Source organism: Pelodiscus sinensis, chromosome 19 (assembly GCF_052426305.1).
Source record: "Pelodiscus sinensis isolate ZL-2025 chromosome 19, ASM5242630v1, whole genome shotgun sequence".
Classification (NCBI taxonomy): Eukaryota; Metazoa; Chordata; order Testudines; family Trionychidae; genus Pelodiscus; species Pelodiscus sinensis.
Window position 1 is genome coordinate 20,523,098 of NC_143070.1, and position 21,076 is coordinate 20,544,173.

The 21,076-nt window shown below is 51.3% G+C and overlaps 1 protein-coding gene across 7 annotated transcripts; it reads left to right on the forward strand.

Moving 5' to 3' along the window:
• Positions 1 to 976: 976 nt before the first annotated feature.
• LOC142821439 (uncharacterized) lies at positions 977 to 20,208 on the forward strand. 7 transcript variants are annotated; one of them, XM_089770971.1, is made up of 6 exons: positions 977 to 1,321; positions 2,292 to 4,293; positions 6,056 to 6,143; positions 6,879 to 7,005; positions 8,585 to 8,698; positions 11,854 to 20,207. In XM_089770971.1, the coding sequence occupies exons 2-6, from the start codon at positions 4,259 to 4,261 to the stop codon at positions 13,770 to 13,772; spliced, it is 2,283 nt and encodes a 760-aa protein (XP_089627097.1). In that variant the 5' UTR covers positions 977 to 1,321; positions 2,292 to 4,258; the 3' UTR covers positions 13,773 to 20,207. The 7 variants fall into 7 exon arrangements, with proteins under 7 accessions (XP_089627097.1, XP_089627094.1, XP_089627098.1 ...); XM_089770968.1 differs by having other exon boundaries at positions 2,292 to 2,363; XM_089770969.1 differs by lacking the exon at positions 977 to 1,321 and having other exon boundaries at positions 2,160 to 2,363; positions 11,854 to 13,707; positions 14,927 to 20,208.
• Positions 20,209 to 21,076: the final 868 nt, after the last annotated feature.

Genomic DNA, 21,076 nt, shown 5'->3' on the forward strand with positions numbered 1-21,076 from the left:
TAGGTGAGATTGGGTTCTAAAACCCCTCACCTGTGGGCAGGCCTGGGGCCGTCTGGGGCACGGATATTGCTGGGGGGTCAGAGGGGTTTTGCTCAGGAGGCTTCAGGCTGGCCAGGCAGGCAGCTGAAGTGCTCTGTGGGAGCCAGGGGGCAGTGAGGAGGGAGCAGAGATATAGGGGAGGGGCTGTGGGGCACTGGAAGGGGTGGAGGGATAATTCTGGGATGGTGGGCAGAGCCCAGACTGAACAGCAGAGCCCGGAGTGTCTGTCTGCAGGGAGGGTGTGAAATGGACCCAACCCCCTTTAAAAACTCCCCCATCTCCCCTCTTGCCCAGACAGGGACTGCAGCCAGAGGAAGGGTGAACCAGGAAAGTTCCGTACCCCTCCTCCTCCACCCCCACCCTAAGCTTGCTCTCCCACCCCGTCACACAGTCTACACCCCTGGCACCTCCCACACCCACATTCCCTCCCAGAGCTCAACTCCGGTCCTCCTGCGCCCCCACACCTCCCAGATTTCCTAACCCCATCCATCGCTGCGGGAGGGATCGCGGGGGCAGCAACACCACGAGGCCACACGTCCCGGTTTGCAGGGGCTGCTCCGGGGGTCCCTCTAGTGACCACCGTGCCGGGACGCACTCCGGGCAGAGGGGCACGTGGCTTCTTGCCGGAGACTTTCCCTGGGACTCGCTGCGGCCTTGGCCCCTCCGGACTGGGCACTCCCAGGGGCAGCTTCAGCGTCCCTCCCTGTCCCCAGCCACACCCGCCTGCTCCGGGCCGGGCTCACGCTCCGCCAGGGCTCTGGCCCCGGGACAGGCCCCGATTTCACCCCCCGCCCCGTGTCCCTGTGAGCGCGGACCGTGTCCCGGCAACAGAGGCAGCGCGGAAAATATTGCTGTGTCCTCCTCCCATCCCCCTCTCTCTCCACACACACGTATGCAGGGACCCTCCTACAGACCCTCCTCCCCTCCTCTGCAACGAGCCAATAGGGGCAACGGGAAGCAGGGCCTGGCCCTCCGCTGCTCTGGCCGGCCTTGCTGTAGGGCGGGTCTGGAAGCTCCGTCTTTCCACCCGCTGCTGCTGCTGCTGCCTCCGTGGGGCGCTGGACCCTGCCCAGCCGCAGCCGAACCAAGCCCGGGGCAGCAGCGCGCAGAACCGCGTGTACGGGGCCAGCTAACCCCAGCGTTCCAGCTCCTGCGGGCCTGCGCCTGCGCGCAGATTGAGGGCAGTCAGCCGCTGTACTGCGCATGCTCAGCTCGGGGGCGCTTCCGCCGCGCGTCCTAAGGCGCGAATTTTGAGATCACCTGCTGGTGCCGCTGCAACCCGGTGCGTGCGGAGCGGGGGGCTTGGGGTTGGAGGGGACTGTTCGGGGCCGAGGGGAACCCGGGGAGAGGCAGCGGAGACCCAGCAGAGGTGTTTGCAAACCGTCCCGCGGGGTGGGGACGGGGGTTTCCCGAGGGAAAGGATCTCGGGGCCCTTCCCGGGGCTGGGGTCTGACAGGCACAACGTGGCCGGGGCGGCGCTTCTCTGCCGGGGGCGGGACGCGGGGGAACGTTTTAGCTGTAGCCCCTGCAAAGCCGGCCTGGCTCTAGAGCCGGAGACTCTCAGGGACCCAACCACACGCGGCTGGACCTGACCAGGCATCTCCGGCTTTGAACTAAGCCCTGGCGGTGGATCGGAACCGGAGTCACTGACCTGCTGCGCACGCGCGCTCTAACACCCAGCCTCCCTCCCATCCGCCTCGGCCGGGTTTTCAGTGCGTCCCGCCTTTGTCAGTCTCTCCCTGCCCCTGCTCAGGCCCCACCCGCCCCGCTGCGATTGGACCCTGGGCGGAGCCCGCTGCAGGGCCTGAGCTGGCGCGCGAGCAGAGGGAGGCAGTATCGTTCCCGCTGTCCCTGCGCATGCGCAGCGCGCGGAAAGGCGCGAATTCCGAGGGAGCCGTTAGTGCCGTTACTCGCTGCGCCGCTGCTTTTGCTTCGGGAAGCGCTTGGTGGGGGTGGGGCAGGAATCGGAGGATCTGAGGGGAGGTGGGAGGTGACTGGGGGTGACAGTGTGGGCGGAGGTAGTGAGCTGCTTGGGGGGGCAAAATCATGTGACACCAACACCCAGGATAAAACTGACGGGGGGGGGGGGTATTTGCAGTGTGTGTAACAATGCGGGGGGGGGGGGGCGGGGAAGGAGCCGGTGACTTGATCCTTCTGCTGCCCCTACGTGCCATTTCTCTCCTCCCCCTTGCTACCCTCTCCCTGCCCTGCCCCTTCATGTCCCCTCCTTGCTTTTCCCTCTCCCCCTACAGGGTGACCCAGCACATGCACTTCCTGAAGGAACAGAAGTTTGATTTTGATGCCCTGTGTATCCAAGCAGAAGGGTTTGTTATGCCCAGCGCTTGGGAGTGGAGGTGGAGGGAGGCCCAGGGGAGTGTCACTTGGCAAGTCAGGCTCAGTGAGATGCTGCCCAGCAGTGGATCCCAATAGACTACAGAGGGAGCTAATGAGTGGAGAGAAGCAATGGGGTGGGAGATCCCAAGCACCTGGACCAGTCCCAACAGCAAGGCATAATGAGCACATAAAACCAATTATCTAAAAGGTTGTATGAGTGTTCCACTCAGGGTTACATATTGCTACTACACAGGTGTTAGCCTTCAAAATCCTCCACTTGCAATGTATAAGTTAGGTCCATGGGAATGACGGACATGTTTGCCTGCGGGTACATTCTTAGATGGTCTTAAAGTACAGAGAACAGTAAATAACACAGCAATAACAACTGTGTGTAGTTCATCAGTGTGTCCCTTTGAGCTCGGCTTGGCATCTGTGAGGGACGGATGCCATAATTCATGTTGACTTGTTAGCCTTCTCCCTGAACCCTGTTTGGCGTTTGGGGAGGATGTACTGTTATCTTTTCCTGAACCAAGGAGCAGACTTTGAGGCTAAGTCTACACTGGCATGATTTTCCAGAAATGCTTTTAATGGAAAAGTTTTCTGTTAAAAGCATTTTTGGAAAAGAGCGTCTAGATTGGCAGGACATTTTTCCGCAAAAGCACTTTTTGTGGAAAAGCGTCCGTGGCCAAACTAGACGCGCTTTTCCGCCAAAAAGCCCCGATCACCATTTTCGCGATCGGGGCTTTTTTGCGGAAAATAAATCTCTGCTGTCTACATTGGCCCTTTTGCGCAAAAGTTTTTCGGAAAAAGACTTTCGCCCGGACGGGAGCAGCATAGTATTTCCGCAAAAGCAGTGACAATCTTACATGAGATCGTCAGTGCTTTTGCGGAAATTCAAGCGGCCAGTGTAGACAGCTGGCAAGTTTTTCTGGAAAAGCAGGTGCTTTTCCTGAAAAAGTGGCCAGTATAGACACAGCCCCCGACTCATCTCGGTGAGTTATGTGCCATAACTCTTGATAAGTCCTGAATTACAGCTCTCCTCCTGGGGTTGTGCAGTCTTGGCTTGTTTATGCCTGTTAAACAAACAAGGTTGATTCCTGCTTATCTCAACTTTTTTTTAGCCTTGTATTGTCCGTTGTTAGCTGGGCCTCAGGCCAGGCCCCTCCAGTTTGGGCATAAGTGAAAGATTTTTAACAGACAGTGAGGTCAAGATTTTACATACATATTATTGGATTTTGGCTCTTCACTGCTCCAGGGAGATGTGATGCTGGGTTCCAGGAAAAGGGAGTGTCCTCAGGCCAGTCAGAGAGGGGTGGGTCGATCTGGCACCTCTCCTGTGTAGAAGGTGTGTATGTGTGTCTGGGGATGTTCACCACTGACCGCATGATCTATGTACATGGAGCTGGTCTAGGTACCATTGTGCAAAAAATCAGGGGTCCCAGAGGGCATTCTGTGCTTGCAGTTTCTGCATCCCTTGGCCCATGTCCCATCATAGTATTTCCTATCTGTGCTGCAGTTTTTCATACTACACTTTTGTACTTGCATTTCCTGTGGAATTTTATTCTTTTAGATCCCCTGGTATCAAGGTGACAGATTTCCTGAGTTGGCATCAGAGCTCTTGTACCTAAATCCATATTCAGGCAGGTGAATCTGCAGCTTTTTCTTTTTTTTTTTAATCAGAAACACTGGGCACTGAGAACTGAATTCCATTGTTGCAGATGCAGTAATGTTGAAACTCAAGACAGGTGTTGAAAGAAATGAATATGGATTTGAGGTCTCACTTGTCATGTTACTGGATTTTAAGGAGATCAGACAGACCACTTTGAAAAGATGATAATGGGGGCAGAATTCCCACCCTATAGTCTGTACAAAGGGGCCATGTGAGATGTCAAATGAAAACTTATGTTCTACTGATTCTAGGTATGTTATTCATGTACTTGTGTAACATCTGTATGTGGAGTTATAAATATGTACTCTGCGTTGATGCTGGAAGATTCTGAGACAGACTCATAGAACCATAGAGCTAGAAGAGACCTTAGAACATAGGTTCCCGAACTGGGGTCTGTGCCCCCCTGTGGGGGCATGAAGAAATTCCAGGGGGGGCACGAGGTGACCCGTCTCCCCCCCCCCCAAGAAAGAGCCTGCGCTGGCATTACCTCACCCAAAGTTCATCTTTTGCTTGGTTACTTCCTGAGGTCTGTCTCCCTCTCTCCTCCCGGGGCTATAGACATGTCCAAGATCCACTTTGAAAAGGTGCTAATTTGGAGCTGACTTTGAAAAGGTGCTAATTTCACCCAGATAATCAGGGCCACAGGGGGAGCTCTACTTCTTGAATAATCATTGAATAAAGGCTGGAATGGGGGCAGAATTTCAAACAGCTGCTAGCTCAAAGTCAGGAAACAGCATAGGGAATAAGCGGCACACATGCTTTCTGAGACCCTGGACTTGGTTACTGGACCCCCAGGTACCAGCTTAGCTGTCCACTCCCCCCATCCAGACCCCCACAAGTACCCTGCCCCTGTCCAGACCCCAACCCCCACGAGTACCCTGCCCTTCCCACCCAAACCCCCATAAATACCCTGTCCCTGCCCAAAACCCCACGAGTACCATGCCCCCCATGCCGAGACCCACAGAAGTACTCTGCCTGCCTGCCCAGACCCCAACCCCCACAAGTACCCTGCCCCCACCAAGATCACCACAAGTACCCTGCCCCCCTGTCCAGACCACAAACCCCCATGAGTACCATGTCCCCCCTGCTCAAACTTCCACGAGTACATTGCCCAGGGCCCCACCTGCCTCCTGTCTCCTGCTCAGGGCCCCACCAGGACCCTCCTCCTGTCCCCTACCTCCTGACCAGACACTTACCCCCAGCTTGCTCCTGTAGCCTATTTTCCACCCAGATTCTGCACCCCATCCCTATCTCACTGACTGGCAGCCCTGTCCTGCACACTGGATCCCTCATTTTTGGCCCCACCTCAGAGTGTAGAGGGGCCCACAAATTCCACTAATCCTGGAACCCCAGAAAAATTTATCTGGCCTGAGTCCTTGAACCTCAGTTCTACCTACCCTACTCGCATGGGGCTGCGGTGCCAGGGGAGGGAGGTGTCTCAGTTGCGGCCACATCAGTGGGGTTTTGGGGGGCTAGGAGGGTTTGGGGTTTTTTTGCAACTCACATGTGTGGTCCCTGATTGATTTTTTCTGGGGGTCAGTGACCCTTGACCCAAAACAGTTTCCCTGCTCTTCCCATAAATAAAGACAATGCTGAAACATTTGTGCTGGAAATATATTATTTAAAAACAAAGTCTGGCTCTACTGTGCAATGGACCAAAGCCCCTTGGGAAACCTCCCCAATCATAGAATCATGCAATGTTAGAACTGAAAAGGACTCCGAGGGATCTTCAATTCCAGTCCCTTGCGCTTACAACAAGACAAAGCACCATCTAGACCATCCCTGACAGGTGTCTGTCTCACCTGCTCTCAAATATCTCCAGGGATGGAGATTCCACAACCTCCCTAGGCAATTTATTCCAGTGTTTCACCCCCCGGAAAGGCAGGAAGTTTTTCCTAATGTCCAACCTAAACCCTCCTTGCTGCAGTTTAAGCCCATTGCTTCTTATCCTGTCCTCAGAGACCAAAAACAATTTCCCCCCTCCTCCCTGTGATGCTTCTCTCATCCTGACAGGCTGAAGACTCACATCCACACTTTGCTCCAGATTGTCTCATCTAGCAGGAGGCAGCACAGGGAAATGGCTGTGGTGGAGCCAGCTCAGGTAGGGGATTGTGTGGAGAGCTGAAGGGAGGCTATTGCAGAGGGGATGGGGCAGGAAATACACAGGGTAGGTCAGTATGGGATAAGCCTGCTGGGAATTGCTCAGCCTAGGGCCTGATGGTCTGAACAGGCCCATTGGGAGGGGGGTGAATATTCCCCCATTTCTGAAAGAGGAAACTCTACATGGACAGGGCTGGGAAAACTGACCAGTCTCCATTGGTTCATGAATGGCTTTTAGCCAGGATGGGCAGAGAGGGTGTCCCAAGTTTCTGTTTGCTAGACTCTGGGAAAGGGCTACGGGGTGGATCACTGGGTGATTCCCTGTTCTGTTCATTCCCTCAGGGCACCTGCACTGACCGCTATGGGCAGACAGGACACTGGGCTAGAGGAGCCTTTGCTCTGACCCAGCCTGGTCATTCCTCTTGCTGTTTCTCATGCTGGAGACAGAGCTCGCTAGGCAGAGGCTGCCATGAACTAGGAAGGGGCTGGAATTCCTGTCCCTGTGGCAAACTCTGCTCCCACCTCAGCCTGTGGCTGGCCAGGGGTGACTGAGAACACCCTGCCCTGCTCCATCTGCTGGGAGGCACAAGGAGCTCTTCCCTCTCTCTCCCCTGGAGCCTTCTGGCCTCTCTGGGCAGGACAGGTTGAGATTCTGCCCCTTGGGCCTCCTCCATCGTGACTAGTGGGGCTGTGGCTGGAGTGGCACAGGCTGAGTGGGGGCCCCCTGTTTTTTCAGATGCCAGTGACCTTCGAGGAGGTGGCTGTGTATTTCACCGCGAGGCAGGGGGCGCTGCTGGGCCCTGCTCAGAGAGCCCTCTACAGGGACGTCATGCAGGAGAACTACGAGTCTGTGGCTTCGCTGGGTAAGGATTCCTGTGCCTCAGCTAGCAAAGCCCTGGGGCCAGAGTTTCTGCATTGGGTCAGGTTTTTCCATGGTGAGTTAGATTAGAGAGGAGTGGGGCCCACAGCCCCTGTGTGAGAGACACTTTCATCCCCTTGTCCCCTGTTGGGCAACAGGGGAGTCAGACACCCAGGGGACATGCTAATTCTACCCCATCTCCTCAGCTTCCAGAGGCCAGAAGCAGGGAACTGTTCTGCCTACATTGTTTCTCCTGTACATACGGTTCACCTTCCTCTTTGGGACTGGCTTCATCTGTGGAGGGGTCTGGGCTCTGCAGTCTTGGAAATAGCCCAGAATTCAACCATAGAGCTGTGTGTATGTCAGCAAGTCCCCCCAGAGCCCACAGACCATTCCTAGGATGTGTGTCTACACAGCCAAGTTATTTTGTAATAACAGCCATTACTCCTAAATAGCTATGTGAGCATCTGCACAGAAATTCTGTTATTTCAAAATAATTTCAAAACAGACGGCTTATTCTAACTTCTGTAAACCTCATCTATGAAGAATAATGCCTATTCCAAAATAGCTATTTCAAAATAAGGCGTGTGTAGATACTCCACTTCTACTATTTCAAAATAGCCCCTCACCAGGCCCATTCTAAGTTATTCTTCCTGGGGCTCTCAATCGAGATAGCTCGTCTACATTAGGGAAGCCTGCCTCAGACTCATATTGAAGTTTCCCTGCAGTGTAGATGTGCTATTTTGAAATCAGTTAGTTCAGAATAACTATTCTGGACTAGCTTATCTGAATTAACTGTGCAGTGTACACGTAGCCCTAGGGAGGGCATGACAGCACCCTCTGTCACTGAGGGGTGGGAGGGTCACTGAGCTCCGCACCTCCATCTGCAGCAGATGTATCTCTCAGCCAGCAGGTACAACAGAAGCTTTATTAGTTCACAGCGAAATAGCGTAGAACAGACTTGTTAGCACAGGAACCAAGAGCATTCAGCGCAATCTATCTTGGAGAGAAGGGAACCCAAAGCCAAGGGCCCTGTCCCCCATCTCTTTCCCCAAGCCAATGAGACTCACTTCCACCCAGAGTCAAGGGTCTTGTTCTACATCTCTGCCCCCGAAGCCAGAGAGACATTTCCACTCTCCACAGCTCTTTCCTGGCTGCAGCCAGCCCTGTCTCAAACCTTTGTCCAGTGTCCCAGGCAAAAGCTGTCCCCTGGTCACACACCCCTCCCAGGCGAAGATTGCCATGCTGTTGGGCCATTTCCAACATGCTGGCCAGGGCATCCTCCCTCAGTGAGTCACTCCCAAATTCCCATCCCCATCGAGATTGTGGTGCAGTGCCCAGGGAAACTGAGGCACACACACAGGATTATTATAGGACAGTAGAAATCACATGCAGAGTGAATACAATCCCAACTTCCTCTCACATCCCCCACCCCATTCTGCCCCAGAAGTCTGCTGCTCTCAAGATGTCTCAGTTTCCCCAGTCCCATATAGGATGAGACTGAGCTCAGGAAACGTTCCTTCTGACACCTACTCTACCCAGACTCCATTTGCCTTCACCTTGTCTGATCTCACCCCTTTCAGGATTCTCCATTCCCAAACCTGACCTGATCGCCCGGCTGGAACAAGGGGAAGAGCCGTGGGTCCCAGATCTCCAGCCTGCCAAAGAAATGGGGATCCTGAGAGTCACCTGCACAGGTGAGGAGTCAGGGAAACTCACACCGAAACTTTCTGGCACATGTAGGAAAAAGCTGGGACTCCCAAAAATGAGCTATGAGCAACAGCCCTCCCTTCCGCCCCATGTTCCCCAGGTAGGGCTGCAGGTATAATTCTGACAAATGCCTGTCACAGCTCCCCAGCCATCCTCTTAGCTGTCAGGAGTTTCTTCCCTTTGTTTGCTTCTCTGAGAGTATTTGGGTGGAATCTGGATGCAGAATCCAGTATCTCAATCATCTGAACTAATCTTCTCTGGTGCTTTCTGTGTTAGACAGGGGCAGGCAATGATTTTTAACGGGGGCCACTCCAAGATTCTAGGAAGTGATCGAAGGCCCCATGCTACTCCCAGCAGAGCTGGTTGTGCTCCCTGCCTGGGGCCCATGAAAACTGCCAGTAGCCCCCAGTGCAGGGTGGGGTACTGTGAATCTACGAATTTTGGGGTCTCATCCTGCAAACAATCACCATAGCTGTTTACTGCTAAACATTTGGGATTAACTTCTATTCATCTCTATTGTGGGGAGGGGTTATAAAGTCTTTGTTCGTTTAGTTCTTATTAGAGGGCCTGAGTCACTGCTACAAATAAATGGAGGAACATGAGACACTTCAGCTGCAGGACCCTAAATTTAGACACTTGCAGCCAAGTTCAGGCAGCATAATTAGCAGCTTGTTTCTCGAAAATACTGAGTGATCAGAATTGAATCCCATTGTTTCAGGTGCAGTAATGTTGAAACTCAAGCCTCACTGCCACCTTCAGCCTGTCTTGAGCTCTCGTCAGGGAAGGGGGAACAAGGTGGAAGCGGGAGGATACTCAGGTTTCCTTCCTCCTGAAACACTGAGTAACGACTCTGTATGAGGTGGTGTTGGGAGGTAAATCCAAGGAGATGTGGCCTCCAACCAATAAGTGACTGACACAAACAGGACCACAAAGAACTTTCGCTTAAACCTTAATGTTATATCATCTCAGTCGCTTACGCTCGTCTACAACAGGTTAATAAAATGCCCCCAAACTGCAATAATTCCTGAAGTTGGGTGTGGTTCTGGAGCAGGGGTGAGTAAGATTTGGGCCACCAGACTGTTTGATCTGACCCAAGGCTTACTCTGTCAGGGCCCTGAAGCTGGTGGCTTCCCCCCACCAGGGGCATGCAGTGCCTAGAGGGAGCTGCCAGCCATTTTCAACAGCAAGATGTGTCCTGGCAGTGGGAAACTGAGAGGCAAGAGACTTTGCTGACTCCCCTGCCCGGAAGCCAAGTCTCCTCTCCACTTCTCCAGGGGTGCAAGATGCATAGAGCCACCAGCTGTTTAAAAAGGCTGGTGGTTCTGTTTAGGTACCATGCGGCCCTGACTGCAGGGGGTGAGAGAGATTGTGTACTCTCTTGCCCCTGTGCCCTGCGCCCAGCTGTAATGATTGGCCTCGGGCAGGGAAGCGCACATAGTCTCTCCTCGAATCCCTCCCGGGGCCATATAGCTTTGAGCAGCACATGGAGGTAATGTTCTTGAGTGGCCTGGGGCTGCTGCAGGAGGGAGTCTGCTTTGGGGACCCTCTTGGGTTGCTGGCTTGAAGCAGCCTAAGGTAAATGACTCCCAGCCAGAGCCTGCCTCTGGCACCTCAGGCCCTCCGATTCCCCAGCTCCCTAACCCAGGCCACCACTCCTTCCTTCCCCAGGTCACCATGCAAATGCTCTGCACACACATCCCGCCCCAGGTCACAATTCCCTCTGTTGCCCAAGTGAAAATTCACTCCTGCACCCCTACTCCCTCCTGGACCCTACCCTCCAATCCTCTGCCCCAGACAACTCCTCCTTCACCCCAACTGCCTCTCTGACCCCACACTCTTTCCTGCACCCCAATCTCCTTACCCCAAGCTCCCTTCTGTACCCAGCCTCCTTCCCAAACCCCACACCCCTGCAGAGAGATGTGTGGCCCTTGAGCAGTTTCCAAAATTTTAGTGTGTTCCCCCATCAAAAATGATTGACCCAGCAGCAGTTTTCAAAGGCCCAATCTTCCTTCTGCTGGTGGGGACCACAAGCTATAGTCCAGAGGGGAATCCCTGATAAGTCCCTTTTGAAGAGTAAGTACCCCTGACTTGTCATCCCTGTTTATTCATTAGTATTACAGTAACACGTCCTTCTGGGGAAACTTATTAAGGGTATGTCTACACTACCCTCCTAGTTCGAACTAGGAGGGTAATGTAGGCATACCGCACTTGCAAATGAAGCCCGGGATTTGAATTTCCCGGGCTTCATTTGCATAAGCAAGACGCCGCCATTTTTAAAACCCCGCTAGTTCGAACCCAGTAGAGCACGGCTACATGGGGCATGAACTAGGTAGTTCGAACTAGGCTTCCTAGTTCGAACTACCTAGTTCGTGCCCCGTGTAGCCGCGCGGCACGGGGTTCGAACTAGCGGGGTTTTAAAAATGGCGGCACCCCGCTTATGCAAATGAAGCCCGGGAAATTCAAATCCCGGGCTTCTTTTGCAAGTGCGGTATGCCTACATTACCCCGCTAGTTTGAACTAGCAGGGTAGTGTAGACATGCCCTAAGTGAGCAATGCTGAAGGTCAGGCAGGCGATCGCCTTCTAACCATCAGCTAGCCAGGTTGGATATTTTAGACTTTGCCTGCCTTGGGGCCCTGACAGACACACCCTGAGGGCACACAGACAAGCTTCTCAGCAATTGCAATAGCAATCACCGAAGGAAGGACACAGGCACCTTTCTGAGACATGGTCATGTGACTTTCTAGGATCAACCACTGTTTGGGCTTACAGCAAAAATGGAATCATCATTGGTGGCTGGTTTGAATACTGAGTCACTAAGTTTCTAACCTATCACTAATGATACTCATTAGCACAGTTGGACTTAAAACCAGATTCATGCTTCCTATGTCGAACTGTACATACTCAGATTATGGAGACTGTAACTTCAAAAATGGTAGGCATAACACATCATGTAACATCTTGAAGGTGCTTTACTAAAATTCATATTAAGTCAGTTTTCATGAAGTGAGGGGGCTGTGACAATTTCAACTCCCCTCCCCCCCACACACACACTGTTGTTTGGGTGTTTTCTCCCCCTTTTCCTGTTCCCCTTTCTGCTCAGCACAGAGAATGACTCCTGTCTTGTTTCCATCTTTGTCCCAGCAGGTGATGGGATGCTGAATGAGAATAATGAGAGTCTTCAGTGGGCAGGACTGGAGCAAGTTGCTCCACATGAGATGTTACTGGGAAGATCTGAAGGACATGTGACCCAGAGTCCTGAGCAGAGAGAGATCCTTGAGAGTTATCTTAGCTCAGAAAAGCAGCAGGAAAATCATGCAGTGGAGCGAAGAGGTAAATGCAGTCACAGGAGCAGAGGTGTGAAAAGAAACAAAGAAACTGTTCAACAGAAAGTCCCCCATCAAGAGGGACCCTATGCTTGCAGTGATTGTGAGAAAAGTTTCCAATGTCAACAGGTCCTCATTTTACACCAGAAGATCCACAGAGGCAAGAAACCTTTCAACTTCTCTGACTGTAGGAATTACTTCAATCAGAACCCTGAGCTTATTATCCATCAGGGAATACATCCAACTGAGCGAATCTGTGAGTGCCCTGACTGTGGGAAAACATTACATTGCCAATTAGGTGGCACTGAACACCAGAGAAACCAGAGGTCAGAGAAACTGTTGAAGAATTCTGACTGTAGGAAAAGCTTCAGTCAGTGGTCACGCCTTGTTGGACATAAGAGAAACCATATGGGAGAGAAACCCTTCAGCTGCTCTCACTGTGGGAAAAGCTTCAGTCAGAACACAACCCTGATTAATCATCAGAGAATCCACACAGGAGAGAAACCCTTCAAGTGCTCTGAGTGTGGGAAAAGCTTCAATCAGAATGCAAACCTGATTAATCATCAGAGAATCCACACAGGGGAGAAACCCTTCAGCTGCTCTCACTGTGAGAAAAGCTTCAGTCAGAAGGCACGCCTGATTGAGCATCAGAGAACCCACACAGGGGAGAAACCCTTCAAGTGCTCTGAGTGTGGGAAAAGCTTCAGTCAGAACACAACCCTGAAAAATCATCAGAGAATCCACACAGGGGAGAAACCCTTCAAGTGCTCTGAGTGTGGGAAAAGCTTCAGTCAGAACACAACCCTGATAAATCATCAGAGAATCCACACAGGGGAGAAACCCTTCAGCTGCTCTCACTGTGAGAAAAGCTTCAGTCAGAAGGCACGCCTGATTGAGCATCAGAGAACCCACACAGGGGAGAAACCCTTCAGCTGCTCTCACTGTGGGAAAAGCTTCAGTCAGAACACAAACCTGATTAAACATCAGAGAATCCACACGGGGGAGAAACCCTTCAGCTGCTCTCACTGTGGGAAAAGCTTCAGTCATAATGCAAGCCTGACTGAGCATCAAATAATCCACATAAGGGAGAAACTCTTCAGCTGCTCTCACTGTGGGAAAAGCTTCACTAATAACTCAAGCCTGATTAAACATCAGAGAATCCACACAGGGGAGAAACCCTTCAACTGCTCTGTGTGTGGGGAAAACTTCAGTCGGAAGGCAAACCTGATTTATCATCAGAGAATCCACACAGGGGAGAAACCCTTTAGCTGCTCTCTCTGTGGGAAAAGATTCTATCAGAAGGCATACCTGATTAATCATCAGAGAATCCACACAGGGGAGAAACCCTTCAAGTGCTCTGAGTGTGGGAAAAGCTTCAGTCATAACAGAAGCCTGATTAAACATCAGAGAATCCACACAGGGGAGAAAACCTTCAGCTGCTCTCACTGTGGGAAAATCTTCAGTCATAACTCTAGCCTGATTGAGCATCAGAGAACCCACACAGGGGAGAAACCCTTCAGCTGCTCTCACTGTGGGAAAAGCTTCACTCAGAAGGCAAGCCTGAATAGGCACCAGAGAATCCACATGGGCGAGAAACCCTTCAGCTGGTCTCACTTTGGGAAAAGCTTCATTCAGAACTCAAGCCTGATTGAGCATCAGAGAACCCACACAGGTGAGAAAACCCTTCAGCTGCTCTCACTGTGGGAAAAGCTACAGTTGGAAGACAAGCCTTCTTAATCATCAGAGAATCCATGTAGAAGAGAAACATTTCAACTGCTCTGACTGAATAGAAATGTTAATGAAAATAAAAGGCCATCAGTTCAGAGCACATCAAAATATTTTTCCATACAATGTAAAAATTGTCACCAGAATTCATTGTAAGCCCAGAGTGTGGGAGTATTTGGAGCTTGTGTGGAGAAAGAGAACATTCCATTTGGGAACAAGAAAGATTAAAAAGACACTTAAGTTTGGCAGGGCTATAAAAGCTCTTGCTTTGAGGCACGAGCTAGTGTCTAACACAGGGGTGGGCAAATTCCACCTTGTGAGCTGGATCCTGCCAGCCTAGGACTTTGATCTGGCCTGTGGGGCTGTTTCAGGCCCTGCCTCCAGCACGTTTCCTGGGAACAAAAGCCACGCGACTCCCTTTAACTACTTTTATTTAAAGGGCTAACACATTGTCTGGTAGGTGCAGGAAGGTGTGAGCCCTTTAAATAGAAGTAGTTAACAGGGTTTGCCCATAGCAACTCCCTGGCACAACACTAGCAGCAGGGTGGGAGCTGTGAGTCCTTTTAACTGCTTGTGTTTAAAGGACTCACACCTGCCGGATGACTGTGTTGCCTGGCAGCTACTCACAGGTGCAAGCCTTTTTAATAGAAGCATTTGAAAAGGATCACAGCTCTCACGCCATGCAATCCCATTGCCTGGGAGCCAGGGCCATGCAAGCCCTGTTAGCTGCTTCTATTTAAAGGGCTCCCACTTTTCTTGCACCTTCCAGGCAACAGTCCCTGGGAAAGGTGTGGGCCCTTTAAATAGAAGCAGTTGAAAGGTCTCTAGCATCTGCAGCTCCCAGGCCATCTACTGGCAGCAAGGGCAGGAGCAGCAAACCCTTTAAATAGCAGGAATTGAAAGAGCTTGAACGTCGTCCCCCCAGCTAATGTGATGCCTGGGTGTTGCAGGAGTGGCACAATCCCTTTTAACTCCTGCTAAAGCCTTTGCTCCTCCAGTCCGAGGCTCTGTCTCTTCCATTCGAAGGCCGGAATGAGGTGATCATTTACCAAAAAAAAACCCAGTCTTGAATTAAAATTGCCAGTGAAGGTGAATCCACCTCATGCCTTGGTGAGGTGGGTCAGCTACCCTCACTAAGGCTTTATCTATGCTTTCTTTCCTGTCAGAAAATCAGAAGAACTGAACAGCTACAGCCCTGACTTGAAATTGGACCTAGATTGACTGCCTATAAGACACCCTGCTAATTGTTACACTGTCAATGGTTTTATATTGAAATTGTCTCTAGCAATAAAAATAGCCTAAAACCAGTTATACTAGTACATCTTGGGAACCAATTACATGGAACAAATTAAGAAATGGAGTAATGAGATACTGTACCACTGAGTAATTATAAAGCACAGTATTGGAATACTGTATCAATAATTAACAGTAGCCAATGCACAAAATGACAGTCACTCAGAATTTCAGATGATAGAGGAGGTCATTGTGCTTGATTAACAAGGTAAAAGCAGTCACAGTAATTGAAGACAATGAATATAATTATCTGAAGAAGTGGGCCTATGGGTGTCCAGTAGCTGAGGCATAGGGAGACTTTGCCTTTCCAAACCACCGGGCATGGCCATGTCTGCTCCCATCACCAATACCCATCCTCATGCTCAGGGCTTGACAAACAGCGGCGAAATCTACTCCCCAGCCCTGAACAGCGCATGCGTGTGCCACCGATAAACAGGGCAACTGGTGGAAATCTACTTGCCACAGGCAAGTAGAAACAGCAATTTGTCGAGCCCTGCTCATGCTGCTCTGGGTTGGAGAGTCAGGCCACATGGTCTCCTCCCCTCCTTGGTATTTCAGGAGTGATGCCACACAGCCTCCTTCCCTCCCTCAGGCTCTGGGGAGGCAGGGGAGCTGTGCTATGTGCTTGTGCTCCCTCTCTTCCCTTGTCTTCCCTTGTTGCTCCAAGGAGGTGATGCATGAGCCCCCTCGCCTCTCTTCCCCTCCCCAGTGCTGCAGGGAGGCTGGGATGCACTCCACTTGGTGCCCTGCCCACTCCACTCACTGTGGAGGATGAGGCCACAGCAGAACGGGAGGAGCTGTAGGTGAATCATACAATCCCAGGGCTGAAAGAGACCTCAGGAGTCATCAAGTCCAGCCCCCTGCCCAAGGTAGGACCAAATCCAACTAACCCCTCCTAGCCAGGGCTTGGTCAAGCTGAGCCTTAAAACCCTCTAGGAATGGAGATTCCACCACTTCCCTAGGGAATCATGCCAGTGCTTCCCCACCCACCATGGGAAATCATTTTTCCTAATATCCAACCTAGACCGCCTTCCCCCACTCTAACTTGAGACCATTGATGCTTGTTGGGGCTTTCTTACTGTGTGCTGGGCTTGTGTTTGTGAGAGAGGGTTGGTGTGTGCGCTTTTTTTTGTTTTGTTTGTTTTTTCCCATGTTTGTGAGTGAGGCTTTTTTTTCCACTTCCCCTTTGCCCTCACCCTCCTTCACTGAGTGTGTGCTGTGATTAGCAGGTGGAAACTGTTGGCTTCTAATTAAAGTTTAAATTCTAGAAGCCTCTGCTGATTGGCTGAGCCTTGGTAGGGGGACGGACTTTCAGGCACTCCAGGGCTTTATAAGGCATTGGGCAAGCAACCAAGGAGCTTGCGAACAGGTGAGTGCTAACAGGGAGTTTAGAGAGGGTGTTCAGAAAGGGAGAGGGAAGGGCATGAGGTTCTCTTGCCTTTTTAAATCCCTTCTCCAGGACAGCAGCGATGGATGGTGATAGGTCTGCTGTTGTTACCTGCACAGCATGTGCCATGTTTGTCTTCCTCCTGGAAGAAAGAACGGATTTCATCTGCACTAAGTGCAAGCTGGTCACCATTTTGGAAGAAAAAATTAGAGGACTGGAGGCCCAAGTGTCGACCCTATGCTCGATCAGAGAGGATGAAGACTTCCTCGATAGAAGGCAGCGTTTAATACTTCAAGCATGGCAGGTGGAAGAGCCAGAGAGGGCAGTACATGATCAGGAAGAGAACTGGCAGCATGTAACTTCTAGAAGGGGAAAAAGGCCAGCATGGGAATCCCCCAATGCTATAGAGGTAAGTAATCACTTTCAGGCTCTCTCCACAGGCTCTGCAGTGCTGAATGCTTTGGAAGGGACCTCACAAGGAAGAAACTGGAAAGGAACACCATCTACTGGAAGGCATGGGATGCGCAGTCCTAGTGATGGGGCTTTAAACTAGGTTCGTCGGGGGACAGTGACCAAAACCCTGAGGGTAGTGGGAAAGTTGGATACCGGGAAGAAACGCAGAGAGGAACAAGCAAGAAAGGAGGACCCTGATTCGAATGGAGAAGATAGGGCGATCAACTGGTTACCTGAGATGTTCTTGCGCAAGGAGCTGCCAGTGTAGATATGGCCTTGGTGTTTTTCTAAAGGCCTGGAATCAGTTGATTACGTAGGAATCTCAGCTTTCATTTTTAAAAAGTTCTCTATGCTTCTGGGCCTTACTGTTAAGGAGGAAACCTTTAAAACATGAACCCTAAATACTCAAACAAAAGGCCTATAAAAATCCAACATGTTTTATTTTTAAAATATCTTATGATTTGTAGACCATTCTCATAACTTTGTGTAGGCGTTCCTTGTGATTTTTGGGTTGGCAATACTGCTCTTTGGTGAATTTAGAGAGGTCTCTCCCTTCAGTTTCCCTTTCCACCCTCCTTTTTTGTGACAGGTCATCAGAGAATCATAGAGACAATGGAAAGTAGAGTGAGTCCATGACTATGGTTAATGACTGGTCAGGGTGACTAACTATTATCAGCCAGTAGTCTGAATGAGCTGCCATCTGTTAATCAACTGTAGGAAAAGGCTTCACAAGCAGACCTTATTTATATAGACAACCTACTTTGCCACAGAGATCAATCAGTAGATGCACTTGCTGTGTCAAGGTGATCATTTTGGCTCTTTTGGGTTGAAATACACTTAAGACTTGGAGCTGGGAGAATGAAATGTTGTTATCCATATTGTCTGATTAAAAGACCTGAACTTAATATGACCCGGCTTAGGGTCTACCATAACTTGAACACTAAGCAGAGGATAGTGAGTCACAGCTAACTGAAAGCCACAAAAGATGGAAACAGGTTTTATTTCTGGTGGTGTAGGGTCTATTTGGGAGTCTTCAATTATATCTGACACTTTACATCCAGTGTTTAAAGGCAGAGCTGACTAGAATCAATTGAGAATCCTTGTCTTGTCTCAGGGATCGCCTGGTCTGCACCATGCTCAGGGCCTGGGGATTTTCTGTCAGTTTGCCAGACCAAATAACTAGCCCCCCACTCATCTGGAGTCTCTGCCTCTCATAGGCCTTCTCACCCTCAGGTTCTGCTTGGTCTCCAGACAGATGCTGCTTTGATACAGCCACCTTCTTCTGTCTGTCACTCCTGGGCCTTCTGGAGCAAAACACCCCTTCATTCTGAGTTTGGCTACCTGGGCTTTTAGCACTCAGATCTGCACCTAACACCAGCATTTGGTAGTGATGGGTCTGAACAACTTCTGTAGAGAACCACTGTGGAGCATCCTTGCTAACTGTCTCAGAAAGCAGAGGAAGGTAAGCTCTTTGTCAGCGAGAGGAAACTCTCAGCCCAGGTGGGACTTGAACCCACAATCCCTGGCTTAAGACGCCAGTGTCTTGTCCATTAGGCCAATGGGCATACAGAAAACACTGCCAGGGACAGAAATTCACCCTTCTATATGTCTCTTCTTCAACTTTTAGCTCCTGATTAAGCCCCTTTGAAGAAGCCAGATACATAGGAAGGGCTGATCACACTCCTCTGAAAATCAGCTTTCAGTAGGTATCTGTAGCTGGCTCCAAGTCATGGGCCTTGACGTCTCTTCTCCCTCCCGAAACCAGGGAAGTGTCTCCCACCGCTGCAGCCTCCTGAGGCTCTATGGCCATGTCTGTGCAGCAGGGACAGCAACACTCATGGGCCCCACAGGAGGGCCCATGGCCTAGCAATGCGGCATCCTGAGCAGCCTCTGATGTTCCCTGCTTGAGCCCCAGAACCAGCCCTGATTGAGTGGGTGCAGGGAGAGCGGCTCACACATGCCATGCGGCTGGCCAGGGGCAAGACGTGAGTCTGCAAGGCAGCAGAGACATCACAAAGAACTTTTACAGCATCTCAGCTCATTGGTTGGGAGGCAGTGACCTCACAGAGGATCCATGGCAACTGCCAGGTAGGACAGGCTGCAGGCCTGGAGCCATCTCAGAGACCTTCCATGGGCTGGCTGCCTGGAATCTCCTTTGTGAGGTTTCCCCTTGAGGGCAGACGGGATTGAGGGTCACATCCAGGAGTGTCTCCGTGGAGACTTCCCCTTTCCCTAGGCTGCAGTGGGAGGGGGCTGGGGCAGGCAGGGCTACAGGCAGAATTAGCATTGAACTTCTGGGAGAAGCAAGAGAGAGAGAGTTGCAAACACCCGACGAGGATGGCATTTGAACCCATGCATGTAGAGGAAAACGGATTAGCAGTCCATTGCCTGAGGCCCATGGTCACCAACAGGTCGATTGTGATCTACTTGTTAATTGTGAGGCGTCCGCCTCCCCCCATTTTTCCCCACCCGCAAGAAGCCCCACTACCTACCTCCAGCAAAAATGGAGGTAGTGCTGGCTTCTCACGGGTGGATGGAAGTCCCGCAGCTTAATGCCACTTCCGGGGATTCCGGAAGTGTGTTGGCTGCTCTGCCAGGCACTCTGCAGGAGGGGGTGTTGGCCCCAAAAGAGGAGCTCAGCGACTTCCCTGCACCGGCACTCGAAGGGTGAGTCGGCCCCAGGGTAGGCAGACATGGAGTTTCCCTGCACTGCCGGGGGGGTCAGCCTCAGGGTAGGCACGCATGGAGTTTCCCTGCACCGGGGGAGGGGGGTCAACCCCAAGACAGGCATGCGTGGGGTTTCCCTGCACCATGGGGGGGGGGTGAGTCGGGCCAGGAGGAGGCATACGCTGGCTTCCCTCTGGCGGGGGAAAATCCTGGAAGGAGGCAGATGCAGGGGACTTTCTGCCTCCACTGGCACCCAGGTCCCCAGCCCCCACTCCTCAGCTACAGAACTCTGTCCCCACTCCCTGAACTCTGTAACTACTCCTATGTCCCCAGCCACAGAACTCTGTCCTCATTCCTGTCCCCACTCCCCTATCCCCAGCTACAGAATTCTGTCCCTATTCCCCTGTCTTCAGCTAAAGAACTCTGTCCCCATTCCCATCCCCAATCCCTGAACTCTGTCTGCACTGGCACCCTGTCCCTAGTGGCACTCAGTCCCCTTCTGCAGAACCCTGTCCTCTGCCCTCCCAGCACCCTGTTCTCTCTCCCCTGTCCCCAGCCGCAGAACTCTGTCCCCACAAAATATATAATTATAAATGCTTTTTTAGATTTAAATAGCATGAATAAAAAACAGACCATTTATTTCATAACTATAAACACAAGATTTTAATTTTATTTATCACATAATTTAAAAATAAACTGTTTATCAGAGGGTATGTCTACACTACCCTGCTAGTTCGAACTAGCGGGGTAATGTAGGCATACCGCACTTGCAAATGAAGCCCGGGATTTGAATTTCCCGGGCTTCATTTGCATAAGCCAGCCGGCACCATTTTTAAATGCCGGCTTGTTCGAACCCCGTGCCACGCGGCTACATGCGACACGGGCTAGATAGTTTGAACTAGCAAGCCATTCCGCACTATCTAGCCCGTGCCGCGTGTAGCTGCACTGCATGGGGTTCGAACAAGCCCGCATTTAAAAATGGCGCCGGCCGGCTTATGCAAATGAAGCCCGGGAAATTCAAATCCCGGGCTTCATTTGCAAGTGCGGTATGCCTACATTACCACCCTAGTTCGAACTAGGGTGGTAGTGTAGACATACCCAGAGTGTGTAAGTAAGGGCTGGGGATAGCAAGTGATGGACAGGAGGAGAATAGAGAGGGCAGGGCTTCAAGGAAGGGGCAGGGCGGTAGATCTTTGCCTGTTCTGAGATTTAAAAAGTGATTTTGGGTGTAAAAAGGTTGGACACCACTTCCTTAGGCACTTGGCCACCTCATCTGAATTGTAGGGATTTGTTTCAAACCACCTGAAGTCAGCACTTCAGGGAACATTTGTGCCACCCAGGGTGGGAAGGTTTTGGCTTTTCACAATGTTCCCTGGGCTATTGTACAAAGCTCAGTGCTGGTAAAAACCAGACACCTCCTAGCTATATCTACCCTGCAGACTTCTTGCACAAGAACTGTTTTGTGCAAGAGTTCTTGTGCAAAAATTCTTTCACAACAGTGTGTCCACACTCACAT

What these genes read in the sequence shown, in the direction of transcription:
- LOC142821439 (XM_089770966.1), top strand. Translation starts at nt 2,257, where the DNA reads ATGTCCCCTCCTTGCTTTTCCCTCTCCCCCTACAGGGTGACCCAGCAC. An exon ending in CTGTGGTGGAGCCAGCTCAG is followed by an intron (nt 6,144 to 6,878) that starts GTAGGGGATTGT and finishes CTGTTTTTTCAG; the next exon opens with ATGCCAGTGACCTTCGAGGA. An exon ending in CCTGAGAGTCACCTGCACAG is followed by an intron (nt 8,699 to 11,853) that starts GTGAGGAGTCAG and finishes TCTTTGTCCCAG; the next exon opens with CAGGTGATGGGATGCTGAAT.